At 35.1% G+C, this 20112-nt stretch overlaps 2 protein-coding genes across 2 annotated transcripts in view; both read right to left on the reverse strand.

Annotated features, from left to right (window-relative positions):
- The window catches only part of EFCAB5 (EF-hand calcium binding domain 5), a gene marked incomplete at both ends in the record, with an annotated part of 137916 nt that overhangs the window by 87969 nt on the left and 29835 nt on the right, over positions 1 to 20112 (reverse strand).
- The window catches only part of LOC308489248 (EF-hand calcium-binding domain-containing protein 5-like), a gene marked incomplete at both ends in the record, with an annotated part of 42620 nt that continues 22552 nt past the window's right edge, over positions 45 to 20112 (reverse strand). The window contains 3 exons of the mRNA XM_081030142.1: positions 45 to 209; positions 15509 to 15579; positions 18496 to 18544. Of these exons, the coding sequence (XP_080886268.1) occupies positions 45 to 209; positions 15509 to 15579; positions 18496 to 18544 (285 nt within the window). The remainder of the gene's footprint in view (positions 210 to 15508; positions 15580 to 18495; positions 18545 to 20112) is intronic.

Genomic DNA, 20112 nt, shown 5'->3' on the forward strand with positions numbered 1-20112 from the left:
CTGGTCCTTCACAACCAATAGTTTGAGAAGCATGGCTAAGGGTCTTACCCTACCTTCCCACTGTCACAATGCAGGAAGAGTTCAGCAAACATCTGCCTCCGCATATCAGCTTTGATGACCTCCCGGAATTCATCTGCATAGTGGCAAAGGTGCTTAAGGAGTTCCTCAAACATTTCACTTTTAAAGTCTGCAATCTGTGAAAAGATATACTGCAGAGAAAAAGAAGATAAATGATTAGAAGCCATGCTCTTTATTTGGATTTTCCTAAGGATTCAGTTGATGTATGTGAAATTATTGGCTGCAATTTTTTTCTCCCCATATCATTTGCTTGTCCCTTAGATAAAGCATTTTCACGTTCATGCTATTCTACAAGCTGTGCCACAGAAAAAGGTGATTACTACAGGTTCCAACACCATACACCAGTGGGACTAGATATTTTTGGAGCTGTTTCCCCTCTAGATTACATCAGCATTGTATAGGGCAGACTTTTTACCTCACACTATAATATCTCATGATAGAGAGAAATAGATCAAGCATCGGAAGAGTTTCTGAGTGGACTCCTCTCGAAGTTGTAGCCCAATTCACAGTCAATGATTTCCTCCTCTGCCCCAAGCACCGCAGTTAGCCAAATGTGTACTGGTAGTCAGTTTGTCTTCATGACCCTACTTCCGTAGCCATAAGTGATTGGACCAGGGGAGGATACTTCACCTAAACAACGCCATTCAGATTCTTTCCACTGGGAACGGGGAATTAGGACGAGGGAATGGCCACTCAGTGTCTGAGAGAGGCTGGACTTGCAAATGTGAACTTAAGAATTGTTGGGTGGCCAGATTCCTCCATGTGTGAAGTGAGGATGCACGAAAGCCTATATATAGACAGATGAATCAGAAAGCAGAGAGGAAAGAGTCGTGATGTTTTCCAAGTCCCTGTTCTAGTCCCTTCCTGAAGTCAGGTCCTATTTCTGCCCTTGGATTCTGCACATTTCATTTTCAGTTACGTTACCTCCGGTTGGTTTCTGTTTCATGCAATTAAAGTATAGTAACTAATGCAGTTTTTAAAAGGGAACATGTTGTTGGTATATTTCATTGACACATAATTTTTGAAATGAAGGATAGTCGATATTTCACTTCCTCATTAATATCATCCAGGAAAATTTAGAATGTATTATGTAAGAGATGCATTAGGTTTGAATCCATGCTAATAAATCATAAACCATTATTAACTGGCTTAGAGATCAAAAGAGGAAAATTTAAAGCAGAGCAAGAGAGTTTTTTTTTAATTTTTAAAAATGTATTTTTCAATTACTGTTGATGTACAAGTTATATTAGTTTCAGGAGTACAAAACAACATAGTGATTAGACATTTATATACCTCACAGAGTGATAATCCAAATAAGTCTATTACCTATCTGACACAGTACATAGCTATTATAATATTATTGACTATATTCCCTATGCTGTACTTTACATCCCCTGACTATTTTTTTCAATTATGGTTGCCACTCAGTATCATTTTATATTAGTTTCAGATGTATAGTGTAAAGGATAGACATGTATATAATTATACATAGTTTTTACAATGTTATTGACTATATTCCCCATACTGTACTTTTTTATATCCTGTGACCATTTTGTAACTACCAATTTGTTCTTCTTAATCCTTTCACCTTTCTCACCTAGTCCCCCCACCGCCCTTCCAACTAATAACCATCAGTTTGCTCTCTGTATCCATGAATCTGTTTCTGTTTTGTTTATTTTGTTCTTTATATTCCACATATGAGTTTAAGTGAGATCATGTGGTATTTGTCTTTCTCAGTATGACTTATTTCGCTTAGCATAATACCCTGTAGGTCTATCCATTTGTCACAAATGGTAATATTTCATTCATTTTTATGGCCTAGTAATATTCCATTGTATGTATGTACCACAATTTCTTTATCCCATCACCTATTGAGGCTACTTCGGTTGCTTCTATATCTTGGCTATTGTAAATAGCCAAGTGAACATATGGGTGCATATATCTTTTATCTTTTCAAATTAATGTTTTGGATTTCTTCGGATAAATACCCAGAAGTGGAATTGCTGGGTCATAGGATAGTTCTATTTTTAATTTTTTGAGGAAACTCGATACTGTTTTTTACAGTGGCAGCAACAATTTGCAATCCCACTCACGGTGCACAAGTGTTCCCTTTTCTCCACATCCTCGCTAACACTTGTTTATTTATTGATGATACCAACATTGACAGGTATGAGATGATATCTCATTGTGGTTTTTATTTGTATTTCTCTGATAATTAGTGACATTGAGCATCTTTTCATATGTATGTTGGCCATCTGTATGTACTCATTGGAGAAATGTCTATTTAAGTCCTCTGCCCAATTGTTACTTGGACTGCTTTTTTGGTGTTGAGTTGTATGAGTTTTTTACAAATTTGGGATATTAAACCCTTATCAGATGTATGAGTATAATTGGCAAGTATCTTCTCCCATTGAGTAGAATGTCTTTTCGTTTTGACTGTTTCCTTTGCTGTGCAAAAACTTTAGTTTGATGTAGTCCCATTTGTTTATTTTTTCTTTTGTTTCCCTTGCCTGAGGAGCATTGTCAGTAAAAATATTACTAGGGGTAATGTATGAGAGTTGACTTCCTATGTTTTCTTCTAGGAATTTTATGGTTTCAGGTCTTACATCTAAGTCTTTAATCCATTTTGAGTTTATTCCTGTATATGGAGTGAGAAGGTGTCCTAGTTTCATTGTTTTTTGTTTGTTTGTTTGTTTGCATATATCTGTCCAGTTTTCCCAGCAACATTTATTGAATACACTATCTTTGCCCCAATGTATATTCTTGCTTCCATTGTCATAAATTAAATGACTATATAGGCGTGGGTTACTGAATAGTTGACATTTTCTGGAAATACTGTGGCACAATCCTCTAATGCTGAAAAAAAGGACTGATTTATTAAAAGAATCATCCTGTTTTATATTAAGCTTTTTGGAATTGACTTCAAAGCTGTACGAGTTTTCTGGCTGTGGGAATGCTATTAAATCAAGAATTGGTTTAACTATTTCTCCGACAGACACTTTAACATTCTGGATTTATAACCTGTGGGCTTTCTGAACGAGCATGTTCTGTAAGTGTTAGGTATATGCTATAAAGACTACCAGTTGCCAACTCAACTGCAAATCAAATTCCGAATAGAACAATTACAGCAGTTTGCCAGTGTCTCTTGTAAAATCAGAAAAAGTGAAAACACATGGTAGCCTTTGCATTTTCATATCCTCCCAAGGAATAAATCAATTAACATTCATAAATCCTGAAGTGAGTGTTTAAATTAATTTAACAACATATTTAACTACTGATATCCTTCAGTTTAATAGCTCTGTGAGCTGTTACACACTTGAACTGTATTTAATCAAGTTGTCTCTATATGCTGGGTTCCAGTGTAATGAGTTTGGGGCTTTTCCTTTCTGACTTGAAAACCAAAATATTGAGAATATGATAAATGTCACACTTCATAGGTTGGTAGCTACTGTTAGATTCTACAGTTCTGGGCCATTGGGATCCACACTTAATTTAACTGCAGATCAACTGGGGGGTTGATGCAGTGGTTGATGTAAGAACAATAGAAAGAAAACTATGTTTGGAAACTCTCTTAGGTATTAACTTCTAAACTGTCTTTGTAAGCCTTGGGAGTCAATAACATTTTCAGGAATGTCTGCAAACAAGGACTTTAATATTGAAATACGCAGATTATATTTGCTATCTATAATTGATGAGGTGGTGTGTTCATATGGCATTTAGACAGAAAATTAGCTTTCTTGTCTCAGAGAGAAAAATTTTAAAAACAATTAATGCTAATTATATACTCAACAAAGCAGACGAATACTTTAACCCCTCTGATTTCAAAAAATTTGCTTAACAAATGAATTGAACAAAGGCCCCATTTAATATCTAATCATCATCATCATCATCATCATCATCATCATCATCATCAGACTGAAACACACAATTTTACCCCTACTGGTGAAAGGTAGCTTAGGCAATGTGATGGGCTGAGTTGAGTTCCCCCAAATTCATATGTTGAAGACCTAACCCCCAGTTCCTCAGAATGTGACTGTATTTTGAGATAGGGTCTTTAAAGAGGTAATTAAATTAAAATCTACTCATTAGGGTGAGCCCTGGGGGGGGCCCAGAGCTGTCATAAGCTAATATGACTTGTGCCCTTATAAAAGGAGGAAATGTGGACTCAGACACATACAGAAAAAAGACTACATGAAGACATAGAGAGAAGACAGCCACCTACAAGCCAAGGAGAGAAGCCCTCAGAAGAAACCAACCCTGCCAATACCTTGTCTTGGCCCTCTGGCCTCCAGAACTGTGAGAAATTACATTTTTGATGTTTAAGTCACCCAGTCTACGGTACTTTGTTATGGCAGGCCTAGGAAACTATTACAAATAATAAGGAGGCACTCATGACACAGTTCATGGATTTATGTATTCCTTGCAGTTGAAGACCACCGAGGAAGACACACACCAACTTAGAGGATAGTTTGCCACAGGCCCCCCATTTCCCTGGCCTAAAATGCCCCCTTCCCCCCCAAGGTTTCTTCATGTAGTTTCACTGCTTTGAGATGGTCACTGCCTTATGCTGGGTTGTTATCAATTGCATAGTCCGAGGCCTTCGGACTGACATGGTTCAAAGTTTAAAATTTAAACAGAGAGGCTTCATCAACTGTACTCAAAGATTGGCTTTCCTTTAACAGATTCTACTAAATCCAGGCTTTGTATTTTCCCTGAAATAGTATGTATCTGAGTGGCTTTCTATTCTATCAATGTTGCCGCCTCTACCTCTCTCCAAGCGATCATTCTGTCCTCCCCTGCCACAGCTCAAAGCACATGAAAAATAAAATGAGCCAAATAAAAATCACAAAATACAAAATTACAAATGATAGAATAGAAAGCCACTCAGACACATACTATTTCAGGGAAAATACAAAGCCTGGATTTAGTAGAACATGTTAAAGGAAAGGCAATCTTTGAGTACAGTTGATGGAGCCTCTATTTAAATTTTAAACTTTGAACCATGTCTGTCTGAAGGCCTCGGACTATGTAATTGATAAGAAACAACCCAGCATAAGGCAGTGACTATCTCAAAGCAGACCACTATGAAGCAAGAACAGACTGAGTTCCAAAGAAGAGAATCCAGGTACAAGCATGGCCCTTATTTACTTCTGGCCAAGGGGTGCACCAGTTCCTCAGTATGGCACAATCAAAAGTTAATACCTGAATCCCACTGTACAGTATGTGTTGTTTTTGCATAAAATTATTCTTAAGCCCATTATATAACCTCAGACCACTTGAAGCCCAGGCTGCTGAAGGATGTTCCAGGGAAACTGACCCTCACTTTACCTAGTATAATCAGGAAGGTATTGGACTGTTTCACTTGCCCTCATTGAGGAGGTACATGTGTGGCTAGCATCCACACAATGACCAGGTGGGAGACGTCAAAGCAAAGCAAACTCCTAAATTAGGGTGACCAACTGCCTCACTTTGCCTGGGACTTTCCTGGTTTTAGCACTGAAAGTCCCATGTTCTGAGAAACCCCTTAGTCCCAGGCAAACCAGGATGCTTTGAAACCCTATACCTTGATCTGTGCCAATGGTCTAACTCCTGTGAGGGACTTTGGGGAACCTCTGTTTGGAAGCATGCTGTGGTGCATCTTGCTTTATAGAACAAACTACCTCTGTAAGTATCCTTTGCCATAAAAGAAACGCTACAGCCTTTAACTGTGTCTGCGGCATCTTCCCATCACCATGCCATTGGGACAACTAGACATAAAGCAAACTAGAGTTTTATTCTATAGTGTGCATTCACCCATTCTCAACCCATTTTTGTATTTATGTAATCATAAGACAAAAAAATCTAAATGTTTGTTATGGATAACTGGGGATGTTAAACACAAATGATAATCTGAGTCATTATTCTGGTGCCTAGAGTGAGCAGAACAGATAAGCAGGCCACACTCCCCCAGAGAATAGTCCTTTAAGAGGATTCACTCTTGTCTGAGAAAGCTCTACTTCGGAGGCAAGAGTTTAGGGAACTAACTGTGAGAAGAATAAATCAGGAAAGAATATAACCCAGGCCAGAGCCAACTCATAATATCAGTGGAAATAAAAGTGTGTCATCTCTGGAGCCCCCAGAGATGGGGAAAGAGGATCTGTACTGATAAGAGGTCACCTCCCCCAGCTCCTTACTCTGGAGTCTTTGGAGGCTCACCTCTTCCTGAGGCCATCCTTACCCCTCACTCCATGCACTCTTGTCATACTGAAGGTCTTGTATGTAGTCATTACACGGTTAGAGAAAAGAAATTTCCTTCCCCTGGTAGTGCATCGTGATGACGTCCTTTTCTTCAGAGAGTATTTTCCCCACAGAAATAGTCACTCTTACTAAGAACTCCACTTCAGGCACAATGAAACCAAACACCCCTGCCACTATATAAAATACTGCTTCTATTTGGAAAACGGATCCAAGTTCTAAACCACCAATCAACTTACAGAAACTTTTTTTGGGGAGAGGGACATACAGCCATTTGTGGAACCATCATTTCAAAAGTTACGGGCACTTTAACAACTCAAGGTAACCTTTGCCTTAAGACATACCAAAAAAAATACCAAAATAAGACATGCTTATCTCTCCAGACTTCTCCTGAAGCAGATTATTAGGAAAGCCTTGATCAAAACAAAGGGAATTTATAGAGCTCAAAAGTCCAGAAAATTCAAAAAGAATCCTCCTACCTAAGTTAACTACATTTTCTATAACCATGTTAATGATGTTTAGATAAAACAAATATACTTGAAATGGTCTTCTGTTGATAAACAAATTAACCAATCAGATAGTGAAATGAAAGGGTAGATCTTTTATAAGATTGAAATCTGGGAATTCCAGAACTGATCCATTTATCAGCTCCTGCCTACTCCTGGCCTGAAGACAATACAGTTAATTTTGCTAGTGGGAGCCCACTGAAATCTAAAGGTTAAGATTTCTGTTCCTTTTCAAATTTGTATTGGGAACACAATACCTATTTGAACAACTCAATACCAGTGTTAAAATTATACAAATAGTAAGTTTTGTCTCCTAGAGTGAGATCTCTTGGGAACCAGAGCATTCTGAGAATTTAAAACAAAGCCTAACTAACACTCTCCCAAAACATATTTCTTATGTACCTAAATATTCAACTTATAAAATGAAACAAATCTCAAAGAAACCAATACATTAGATATTTTAAATTAGTTCTGTCAATATATAAATGTTTAAAGCATTGTTCTTAAAGTTCCTTTCAAAGTAAAGAGATACAAGGTATGGCAGGTGGAAGAAATTCAAAACTCATGACCACCAGAGGAACTTCCTACATGAAACCTGCCCCACTGAAGTCTCATTTTTCTTTTACTCTGTATCCCTTGGCAGCGATGAATATAATAATTCATAATGTTTTGCACCTGTTCACTGCTTTATAATTGTCTTTTTGTGGTGTGTGTCCTTAATTTGCTTACATTTTGATCCTTCCAATCCCTGGATCCTATTTTGGTTCCATCCAGTGTGTGTATGTATGCGTGCATGTACACACACGTGCACGCATGCGCTCACCCACACACACACACACACACACACACACACACACACACACAAATGCCTACACATACCCACAGACACAGTCCCATAACAATGCATCCTTAAGGATAAGAAATACAACTTCTTATTTTGACATTTCTCCTAGCACACAGAGTAAACATTCAGTACATACTTAACAACCAAAAAACTAGGAATAAATATTCTAAAATACTTACTTTGGGTCTGCATTTACCAGAATAAAATATACAAACAGTGAAAGAACTTATAATAAACAAAAACATCATCACCTGTTCGTTTATCCACCAGAAAACAGACGTGCTAGAAAAGTGATATGCATATCCAGGCATCTGTGACCATTCCCTACATTTGTCTTTTTCTCTACATTAACTATTACTCTTTGACTCCATTTCCTCCAAATATTCTCCTTCCTAAGTGCTAATCACACTGCTCACTCATTACAATCAGCGGGGCAATCGCAAGGCATTGTTTCTCCACTGGATGGCACCTGTGTGTAATATGTTGCCTTTTAGCCTGACATTTATTTTCTTTCAGTTTCATTAAACAGTTCTGACAAAATAGCCTTAGAACAAATCTCTTTTAAAGCAAGTGTTCCAAACACTACTTCTATGTCAGATAAGATGGCTCAATGATTTATTGATCAGATAATTAAATTTTTTCAATAAATATTTCTATACAAGAAGTACTTTCTTTGTTTCTAATTGATGCAACAGCACTTCTCTATAATGATAGTACCTGAATATGTGCTCTTTGCATTTCAGGAAGAGAAGTTGGCAATTGTCAGGAAAACTAATATTAATAACCCAAACCATCCATTAAAACGAAATTAGGTGGATAGATACCCACAAAAGTATTATGTAGAATGCTAATGAGTTTGTATCAAGTATTAGTAGGTATACATCACCTTTACCCATTTTCTTCTTAAATTGATGGATATACATACATACATACACATACACATACAACAAGGTGTGATAAAAAAATACGGTGAATGTTTAAATTTTTAAAAATTACTACAGTAAAAGACCCATTGCCATTAATTCCCCTCAAAATACTCCCCCTCGCTTCAAACACATTCATCCCATCATTCTTGCCACTTTCTGAAGCAGTTCTGGAAGTCCTTTTGTGAGTGTCTCACTACACTGTCATGGCTGCCTCGATGTCTTGAATCGATTCAAAATGTTTACCTTTCATGGTCATTTTGACTTTGGGGAAGAGCCAGAAGTCACACAGTGCCAGATGTAGGGAATAAGGTGGATGAGGACACAGTGTAATGTTTTTATTTGACAGAAATTGCCGTTTCAGAAGTGATTGTGACATGGAGCCTTTCGTACATATATGAGGTCAGACAATTAAGTTCGCGAACTTGTTGCAACAATGTTGCTAACCTTTTTTTGATATCAAAAAAACATTTAACCAAGTTTTCTATTTGGAAGTGCTGAAAAGGCTGCATGAAAAAGTTAGACGCCCTGAACTTTTCACCAGCAATTCATGGCTCTTGCATCACGACAATGCACCAGCTCACATGGCACTGTCTGTGAGGGAGTTCTGAGCCAGTAAACAAATAACTGTATTGGAACACCCATCCTACTCACCTGATCTGGCCCCCAATGACTTCTTTCTTTACCCAAAGATAAAGGAAACATTGAAAAGAAGACATTTGAATAACATTCAGGACATTAAGGGTAATACGATGACAGCTCTGGAATGGCTCTGATGGCCATTCCAGAAAGAGTTCCAAAATTGCTTTGAAGGGTGGACTAGGAGCTGGCGTCGGTGCATAGTTTTCCAAGGGGAGTACTTCGAAGGTGACTGTAGTGATATTCAGCAATGATGTATGTAGCACTTTTTCTTGGATGAGTTCGTGAACTTAATTGTCAGACCTCGTTTGTCATATATGATACGTACCCTGTTTCCCCGAAAATAAGACCTAGCCAGACAATCAATTCTGATGCGTCTTTTGGAGCAAAAATTAATATAAGACCCAGTATTATATTATATTATATTACATTATATTATATTACATTACATTACATTGTATTTATTATATTATATTATATTTTTTACTTTACTTATAGTAAAATAAGACCGGGTCTTATATTAATTTTTGTTCCAAAAGACAATTAGAGCTGATTGTCTGGCTAGGAAAAAGATAGGAAAACATGAGGAAATACCTTCATTTTTTATAAGGTGTCAACTGTTATTTCTATAATTGAACTATGTGATTTAAAAAAATAATGACTGCAACCTTTCCTGATCTTCATCATATGGTCTTGTGTTGGAATGATTTTAGAATAACTTTTGTGAAGATATGTTTAATTTCAACAATTTCCTTATTTTTACTTCAGTTTCTCTTTTCTCTATTAGAATCAAGTACAATTAAATGTTTTTTATTTTAAGTGATTAAAATCTTATAACAGAATTTATGATCATCTACATCTATATACCCATCTATCTATTGAGACAAAGTATATAAAGCTGTTTAAAATAATGTTTATTTAAGGGTGACAATGGTTATTTCTGGGTAACAAATTTATGGTGATTTTAAAATCCCCACCTTCATACTTTTATGTATTATTTAAATTCATTCTTTGGTCACAATAATTTCTTTTAATTGAATAGTATTTTTCTTAGAAAATGTGCCAACATGTTAACAAGAATTAATTCTATGCCATGGGAATATATGTATGTGTGTGTGTATTTATATATATTTACTCTATTTTTAAATATACATGTATTTTTAAAATTCCTCATCCCACCTCATTTTTAAAAGTTTTAAGACTACAATTTCTCATTTGAGTAAACATTTAATAGCATTCCATAAAATCAGATGTAAGACTTTGACCCAAGAATTATTAAAGAGATTAATTTTTAAATTTCTAAATGGTTGGGCTTAATAATTTTAAAATTTGTTTATTATTTTCTAGTTTTGTTACATAATAAGAGAATCTAACATGTCAAATTTCTAGTTTTTAGACTTATAAGGTTTTCTTGGTGTCCTGTTTATAACAAATTTTGACAATATTCTAAGAAAACTGGACCAGGGTCACTGGAGGGATTGAAGTTCGATATATACTTTTATAATAAGTCTTATTGATAATGTAACAGTTTCTTTATATCCTTATTTATTTTTTACCTCTTTGACTTATCAAATACTTTTTAAAAAATGTTTTATCACTTCACATCATACACAAAAATAAACTCAAAATGCATCAAAGACTTAAATAACTTAAATATGAGCTGAAACTATAAAACTTAAACGTCTACCTTTATGACCTTGATATTAGGCAATGGTTTCTTAGACATGACGCCAAAGTAGAAGCAACAATAACAAAATTAGATAAATTGGACTTCATTAAATTTTAAAACTTTTGTGCTTCAAAGGACACCATCAACAAAATGAAGATAACCCACAAAATAGGAGAAAATATTTGCAAATTATATATTTGACCAATGGATTGTATCTAGAATATAAAATAACTCTTATAAAAGACAAACCAATTTAAAAATGGTCAAAGGATCTAAGTAGACATTTCTCCAAGGAAAATATACAAATGACCAATTAATACATGTAAAAATGTTCAATATCATTTTAGCCATCAGGGAAATGCATTTCAAAACCACAATGAGCTACCACTTCATACCCATAGGAATGGCTATAATTAAAAAATAAAACAAACAAAAAAAACAACAGAGAATAACAAGTGTTGTCAAGGATGTGGAGCAATAGGAATCCTTGTTCACTGTTTGTAGGAATGTAAAATGGTGCAGCCATTTTTTGTGTAGAAAAGAGTCTGGCAGTTCCTCAAAAGAATCAACAAAATGTTATATGAGCCAGCAATTCCACTCCTATGTATATACCCAAGAGAATTGAAAACATGTTCACCATATATGCAAATGTTCACATTCACAATGGTCAAAAAGGAAAAACAACCCATATGTCCATCAACTTACAAATGGATAAATAAAATATGAAATGTCCACAAATAGGAATATTATTCAGCAATAAAAATAAAGTGTTGACACATGCTGTAACATGTATGCTAAGTGAAAGAAGCCAATAACAAAAGGCCATATATTGTATGGTTTCATTTATATGAAATTTCCAGAATAGGAAAAGCTATAAGAGACAGAAAGTAGATTGGTGGAGTTCTAGGCCTAGAGGTTAGGAGGGAAATGGGCAATGACTGCTGATAGGTATGGGGTTTCTTTTGGGGGTGATAAAAATGTTCTAAAATCGATTGTTTTAATGGTTATACAGTTACGTAAATACACTCCAAACCAATGAATTGTACACTAAATGGGTGAATTGTAAGAATGTAGGAGGTTGAATAATACCCCTCAGAGATAAATCAGGTCCGAATCTCTGGAACCTGTCAATACTACCTTATAGAGGAAAAAAGTCTTCGCAGCTGTGATTTAGTTAAGGTATTTGAGATGAGGAAATTATCCTGGATTATTTAGGTGGGCTCTACATGCAATTGTATGTGCTCTTATTAGAGGGAGATTTCTCAGACAGAAGAGGAGGTAATGTGACCATAGAAGTAAAGACTGGTGATGTCGCCACAAGTCGAGGGATACAAGCAGCCACCAGAAAATGGAAAAGGCAAGTCTCCACTATAGCCTCCAGAATGAGTGCAGCTCTGCTGACACCTTGATTTTGGCCCAATAATAATGATTTTGGGCTTCTGGTCGCCAGAACTGTGAAAGAATAAATTTCTGTTTTTTTAAGGCACCAAATTCATGATAATTTGTTACAGCAGCCATAGAAAATAAATACAGCTCTATCTCAATAGAGCTGGTAACAAAAAAAAAACACGTTTTAATATTGCCACAATTATTGTAGATTTTTGTTCATTTACTTTATATTTCTCATGTATTTTTACATATTGCATTGAAATGTTCTATAAGCTCATGAAGCTTATCATCTTTATTAATTTTAAATTTTATAAATATACAACTTTAACATTTACAAATATAGAAAATGGTTGTGGTTCCATTAAATTATTTTTAATCTTGAAATCTGCTCAGTTTTGTTTGTTTGATTGCTTGTTTTCATTATCAGATATTCCTTCAATTCTCTTAATTTTATCCTTTTTGTCGTTTTATATTAGGTGCTTTGCTCATAAAGAGCAAATAGCCTTTTTTTCCAATTATCAAAATATCACCAATCATAAGATAGACTACTGATTTAAAAATAGATTTGGGGGGTTGGAGGAGAGAGGAAAATATTATTTCATTAAATGTATCCATTGTTTGCAAGGTGCATCTTTTTTAAAAAAAACACTTTATTGAGGTATAACTGACATGTAAAAAGCTGTACATATATTTTTTTAATTTATTAGTTTCAGGTGTACAAGACAAGGGAATACTTAGACGTTCATCATTTATATCCCTCACACTGTGAACCCCCTTCCCCCCATCCACTATCCCTCCGACCTCGCACCGAGCCATCACATTATATGTATAAAATTATAGTTGGCATTCATTATTATTTAGCTTCTGGTGTACATTTATACAATGGAGTATTACGCAGCCATAAAGAAGAAAGAAATCTTATCATTTGCAACAACATGGATGGATCTAGAGAACATTACGTTAAGTGAAATAAGTCAGAAAGAGAAAGACAAGTACCATATGATCTCACTTATATGCGGAATCTAAAGAAAAGAAAGCTGTACATATTTAATATATACAACTTAATTAGTTTTGGGATAAGTATACACTGATGAAATCATCATCACCAAGACCATATAGACACCTCCATCACTTGTAAGATGCATTTTGATATCAGAAGTGCAAAAGGAAAACTGTTTACCTTAGAAATAATGAAATATGAAATATGAAGAGGTTTCCAATCACATGGAAGAATGGGAGAAGTTACATTTTTAACTTGACATTGCTAGAGAAGACCTCTCTCTTTGCAAATTGGGAAGACCCGGGAGTTCATTTTTACAACATTACCTTAATAATAGTTCTCTTAATTTTTAAAAATGCACTCAAGTGATGTTATTTTGGCAATTTCCAGGTAAAATAGGGGCTCTGGAATAAATTTAGTTTCAACTGAACCAGGGTAAGATGTCACACCATGATTATTAATGTTTTCATTTCAGTCTGGCAAATTAAATTGCCTTTTCCAAGAAATATGAAAAGACAATGAAAGGGTGACAGTTTTGTCAGAAGTACGTAAGGTAACAAGAGACCAGACGGAACTAGGATTTTTCTCATCACTTCTAATTTATCTGGGAAAGATTGAAAAGATTTTTACTGAAAATTGTGATGTGCTATTTGCAGCCGAGTTTTTTAAAGTAAAAGAAAAGCCTCTTTTTCTATCCTTCTAAGTTTGAGTTATCTGACACTAACAAAATAATACATGCATTAAAATATACACATTCTTGGGGAAATTTGTATTCTAGAGAATACTCTGATTTCTGACAAAACTGAATTTACATGGGCACTAAAAAATTCCAGTCATTCAAATTTTGTAAAATACTCTACTTGTATTTTCCATTGGAAAGAAGAAAATAATGATGTAGAAGAAATTTCATTTAGAAAATTAGCTCCTTGTAAAAGAAAGGTTTGTTCAATAAATAGAGTGGTATATTTAGCTAGTCGTGGTAGGGAAAGAAATGAAGTTGGATTCTCACTTCATTATTTATCAAAATAATTTTCAAATTAATTTAAAAATAAAAAGAGCTAGAAAAAAATGGATGGATACAGCTGAGCTTAGGAAGGAAAGAAACTTCTAAGCATTAGAAGCAATAGAAAAAAAACCTCTAAAAAATTAATAGATTTCATTACATAAAAATTTCGGTAAGTTAGAAAACAGCTTTAAAATTTCTTAAACAATTGAGAAACCTTGAAAAAGACTGGCTTGGTGAGTTCGATTTAGATACAGAGGTGGTTCAGAATATGGGCTATGATTGCAGGGGAGATACGCATCTAAAACAATTTCGGCCATTAGTTTGGCCCTGTGACTCGTGGATACCGAATAGACAAATACGGAGTCTAAGAAAACACAGAACATGGCTAAGATAGGATTACCAAATTCTTATCTGTATGGTAATCACTTCAAGAAAGTTTTCAGAAATCCTTCCTAAGAACCTTGGATTTGTATATAGTGCATAGTCATCACCTTCAATGGGGCCAGGGTGTAGGAGCGCGGAAGGAAAAAGTTAACCTCTACTCTGGGACTCAGAGAAAAACAAGCGGAATTAGAAGAAAGACATGAAAAAACATAAAAGCAGGCTATAGAAAACTTAGAATGCTCGTACCATTATAGTCCTTGTTTTGCTTATTCCACTGCAATAGAATCATCCTTTCTCAGATGCAACATTATGTAGACTTTGAAATCAAACTGCCTGGATACAAATTTCCCCAGCTCCACTAACTGTGAGACCTGGTGCAAGTTACTTACCTTTCAGCACCTCAGTGTGTTCATTTATAAAAGTAGGAATAAGGGTTGCGAGAGTTTTTACATGAGCTAACATATGGGTAGCTTAGGATAATACCTGGCACATAGCTAAGTGTTAGATCTCATTATTATTTGTATAAGCAGATTTCTCTGAATACAAAAAGCTGGTTTTTCTTCATCTTACCTGAAGGTGTCAATGGAAGTTTTTTTACACTTTCACATCATGAGTACCACTGATTGAAAGAACTTATAAGATGCCTTTGATTACAAAATGTAACCTAACTTCAGAGTTGTTAAAATATTTTAAAGTGTGCATCTTAGAATCGATAAAATAAGTTACTATGCTTTCATTTAATTTAATTCTAAGTTAATGTATACGTGACATCCACCAAAGACAATTGAAACTGGCAAAATAATTTGATTCAAATAATGAATAAAATAACTTCTTACTTCTGTAAATTCCATTTTGTTCAATCTTGGTTCCATTGAGTCAGCAATATTCAATTGTTTGCAACGTGCTTCTAATTATGGAATAAAGGTTGTTTGCTAGTTAGTGTGGTTATAATACATTCATATTTTATAATCATTTAAAAGAAGAACATAAAAGTATTTCTTAATATCCATCAATATTTACAATAAAGTAAATGGTATACAGTTGGGTAACATTTCAATTACTATAAAATTAGTATTTTTCCTGGCTTTTACTTGACCAAGCAACCCAAACACTAAAAAGAATGTGCCTACCTTTTAATGACCAGGTTGAGAAAAAGCAGAAACAAATATGCACATCAGTAGTATAAAAGACCACTAAAAACTCTGTGTTAGTTTACTAGCATTTATATTAACACATCCTAAAACAAACACTTCTACAGACTTTATTTTAAATGTTTTATTTTGTCTTTAATGTTTCTTAAGTTAAATAAATAAAATATGAATATATTCTTTTAGTAAAAGATTCAAATAATACAAAAATGTAAGTAGCAAACTATGAAAGTCTACTTTTCCCCTGCCCTCCAGCAGTACTTTCACCCTCTGCCCCAGAAGTAACCACTGTCAACAGTTTATTGCCATCCTTCCTGCAGCTTTCACTTTGAATACATACAAATATCTTTTGTTTTTCTGTATATAAATGTGATCATATTGATCCACAGCTTGCTTTATTCACTTAACCACTAATCTTGTTGATCTTTTCAAATAGGATCTGGAGCTCAGAGGGAAGGAAGGTTTGGGATGGGAATATGGATGAGAGTCATGGGTTTGAATAAGAAAACCCAGGAAGTGTGGATCGTGTGTAAAGGGATAATAGAACCGAAAGGAAACTCTGGAAAACAACACTGAAGGTGCAAAGAAAAGAAGAACCAGGAAACAAAAATGCTAAAAGGTGATCAAAGATAGAAGGAAAAAAATCAAGAGAGCATGATATCGCAAAAGCATAGAAAAAAAGTTTCATGAATAAGAAAGTGATAAATAATGGTGAATGTGGCAGTGAGTTTGAACAAAGATGTTTTAAAACCTCCATTTAATACGACAATTATGATCCTAGATGACCTTACCAAGATGCAAATACAAACTGTATGAAAGCTCAGGATGAAGGAACTAATACACTGGCTTCCCCTCTTCTAACAGTACCTCCTCCTGCGAATCAGGAGCTGGTGCATAAAAAGATTCTTTAGTCACTCTTGATTTTTTAACTGCTTATTAAGAGATATCAATTATTGTCACAAGAGGACTGTTACCCGCATCCCAGATCTTCCCCTAAGCTCTGGAAGATCATGCAAGCCAGACTGGTTTCTATCAGTAACAGTTGCTATTAAGTGTATGTGTCTGTCCCCTGGCTGGACTTTGAGCAATTTAAGGGCAGGAAACATGTCTTAGTCCTCTTGGCATCCTCTTCCCCATCACAGGTTCTGGAACTAAATGAGGGCTCAATAAATATTGAATGAATAAATGGTACCGAAATTAAATATTATTATAGTACAGGAGGTGAGAAGAGAAACAAACACTGCCAATTGGAGTGGCCTACATGTCTCTAATTTTATCACAATCTCACATAGAGCTCTTTTCATTCTTTTTGTACCCCCATCAAAAACTAAGTAAATAAAATAAGTTATTTCAAAGCTTTTCTGAAAGGAGCGTTGAGGTTGTACTAAGTGAAGAATTGTAGTTTTTGGATAGGCTGAAAAGAGAAAAGTAAAAGGTTGTTAGCCAGGTCCAAATCATGTTTCGGAAGAATGGAAAGCATATTTTATTTTTAAAAGTGAAAACAGACTTCAGATAATAATTGTTATCAGTCTAATCAAGTGGTCAAAAATCAATTGGAAAAAATCAACTGGATATAAATTATGTAAATCTCAGGACCTAAACTCTAGTTCTTTATTCAACAAGTCCGATTTTTGGGGGGGGGGGCTGGGGGGCTTAATCTCATATAAGGAAACCTTTCTGAAAACGAAAGCATCAAAATCTTTGGCTGTCCATATGTGTGGTGCTTACTGCCTCCCTCTTCCCCCGTGAGCATGGAGGGAATTTGTAGGTGAGTTTTTGTTGCCACAATGATGGGGAGTAGGAGTACAGGCGGAACTCCTGCAATTCCAGCACAATCAAGACTTTCCCCCTCCTGCCAGACTCTCAAGTAGGTGAAAACACCTGCTTAGAATAATTTGGAGTCTAGAACCTACCCCTATTTTAAGTACAAAATACAAAACATATTTTTACTGTTGAATTTTTGAAAAGTATAACTACTATGAATATTTGAGAGAGGATTGTACTTTGCTTCCTTCTGGAACTTTATCAAGAGTTGTTCACCATTTCAGGAAATTACGTAATGGGAAGTAATATCATAAATTGTATCTGAACTCTAACACACATACCTGTGTCAGTCTGCATTTTCTACCTCTCCTATTCATGGGGATTTGTCCATATACAAATCCATTCATTTTGCTCTTATTTCAAATTGCCAAATACAAAGAAATGGTCGATCAGATGTAATTTTACTTTTCTTATATCTAAACATGCTTTATAAGTAAATACAGATTTCTGACTACTCCATTCTATCTTATAGTGAAGTTGTAACCAAACATTCATATACTGAAATTTAGTACATATAATTTTCTTACGTCTCTCCTCATATTTCTCCTTTATATCACAAAGATATGTGACATTATATCTTTCTTTTAAAATATATGTAAGTAATATTTTCTAGGAATTTGATAGGATAATAAAACATATTACAGAATATTTGTAATAAAATGAGCCACTAGACTAAAAGAATTGAAAATGACTATTGCTTCTCTGCGTTCTCCATCTGGAAAGAGCCAAAGATCTTAAGTATATCTGTATAACATCTATCTCAATATTGACTCTTCATCTTAATTCAGCACCCCTTCTCTTTCCCAAAAAAGAGAGAAAAACATAAATGCTATAGTAATAGGCATGCTTACCAAGCTGGTAATCTGAATTTTGAAAAAATTCATGAAGAACATTCTGAATCTGCCAATCAAAGAGATCATATATTACTTCTCAATTACCGTATATTTAGTGTTTTAGACTAAAAGCCGGCTTTAATATTCCAGTTTAGGTCCTGGGTAATCCTTTTAACCCAGGGGCAAAAATAGTAATAATTAACATTTAGTTTATAGAATATTTCAAGGTATATAAAATGCTTTCACATATGAGTATGGCCTCAATGGTTCCCAACCTCTTTGTGTAAAAGCTAGGATGCTGAGAGGGAGCCTGGTTTGCCTCCTCCAGGGGCATCTCTGTCATGATGGAGCTAAGGCCCCTTTGGCAACCAACTCGGCAATCCAAAGAATCCTCTATAATTCCTCATTCTTCACTTACAAAGCACTGACATTTCAGAATTCTTCTTGGTCCATTTTTTAAAAAATAGATTTTATTTTTTACAGCAGTTTTAGTTTCACAACAAAATTGAGCAGAAAGTATAGTGAGGCCCTATATACTTCCTGCCCCTACTGTTGTACACTCTGTGGGTTTTGACAAGTGTATGATGATATGTATCCATCATCATGGTATCATCCAGAACTGTTTTACCACCCTAAAAATCCTCTGTGCTCTGTCTATTCATCCTTCCTTTCCCTCTCACTCCTGGAAACCACTGATCTTTTTACTGCCTCCACAATTTTACGTTTTCCAGACTCTAACAGAGTTGGAATCATACAGTATGTAGCCTTTTCAGATTGCCTCTTCTCAGTTAGTCATATGGGTTTAAGGTTCCTCCATGTCTTTTCATGGTTTGATAGCTCATTTCTTTTTAGTGCTGAATAATATTCCAGTGTTTGGATATACCACAGTTGATCTATCTATTCACCTACTGAAGGATTTCTTGGTTGCTTCCACACTTTGGCAATTATAAATAAAGCTGCTATAAACATCTATGTACATGTTTTTACAAGGACATAGTTTTCAACTCCTTTGGGTTGAAACCTTTTCAACTCCTGGGTTCAACTCCTTTGGGTTTAACTTAGATTGTACACCAAGAAACATGATGGCTGGATTGTATGGTGAAAGTATGTTTAATTTTATAAGAAGCTGCCAAACTGTCTTCCAAAGTGGCTGTACCATTTCGCATTCCCACCAACAATGAATAAGAGTTTCTGTTGCTGCACGTTTTTGCCAGCATTCGGTGTTGTCAGTATTCTGGATTTTGGCCACTCTGGTAGGTGAGTAGTGGTATCTCATGGTTGTTTTTTCTGTTTTTGCCCATTTTTTAATCTGTTGTTCATTTTCTTATTGTTGAGTTTTAAGAGTCCTTTGCATATTTTGGATAACAGTCCTTTATCAGATATGTCTTTTGCAAATATTTTCTCCCACTCTGTGGCTTGTCTTCCTTGGTCTATTTTTTAATGATTCACTTTGAATCAAAAATATGCTTGTCATTTTTATCTAACTAGCAAGTATTCTCACATCTATATACAACTAAGAGAAAATATTTAACTCTTAGAGTACAGATATTTTCTGGAGCTGAGACACGGTCTCTTAGCCCACAGAAGTAATTAGTCACATGCATATAAAGTAGAAACAAAAAAACAAACAAGTGA

The sequence above is a fragment of the Rhinolophus hipposideros genome, assembly GCF_964194185.1.
Source record: "Rhinolophus hipposideros genome assembly, chromosome: 20".
Taxonomy (NCBI): Eukaryota; Metazoa; Chordata; class Mammalia; order Chiroptera; family Rhinolophidae; genus Rhinolophus; species Rhinolophus hipposideros.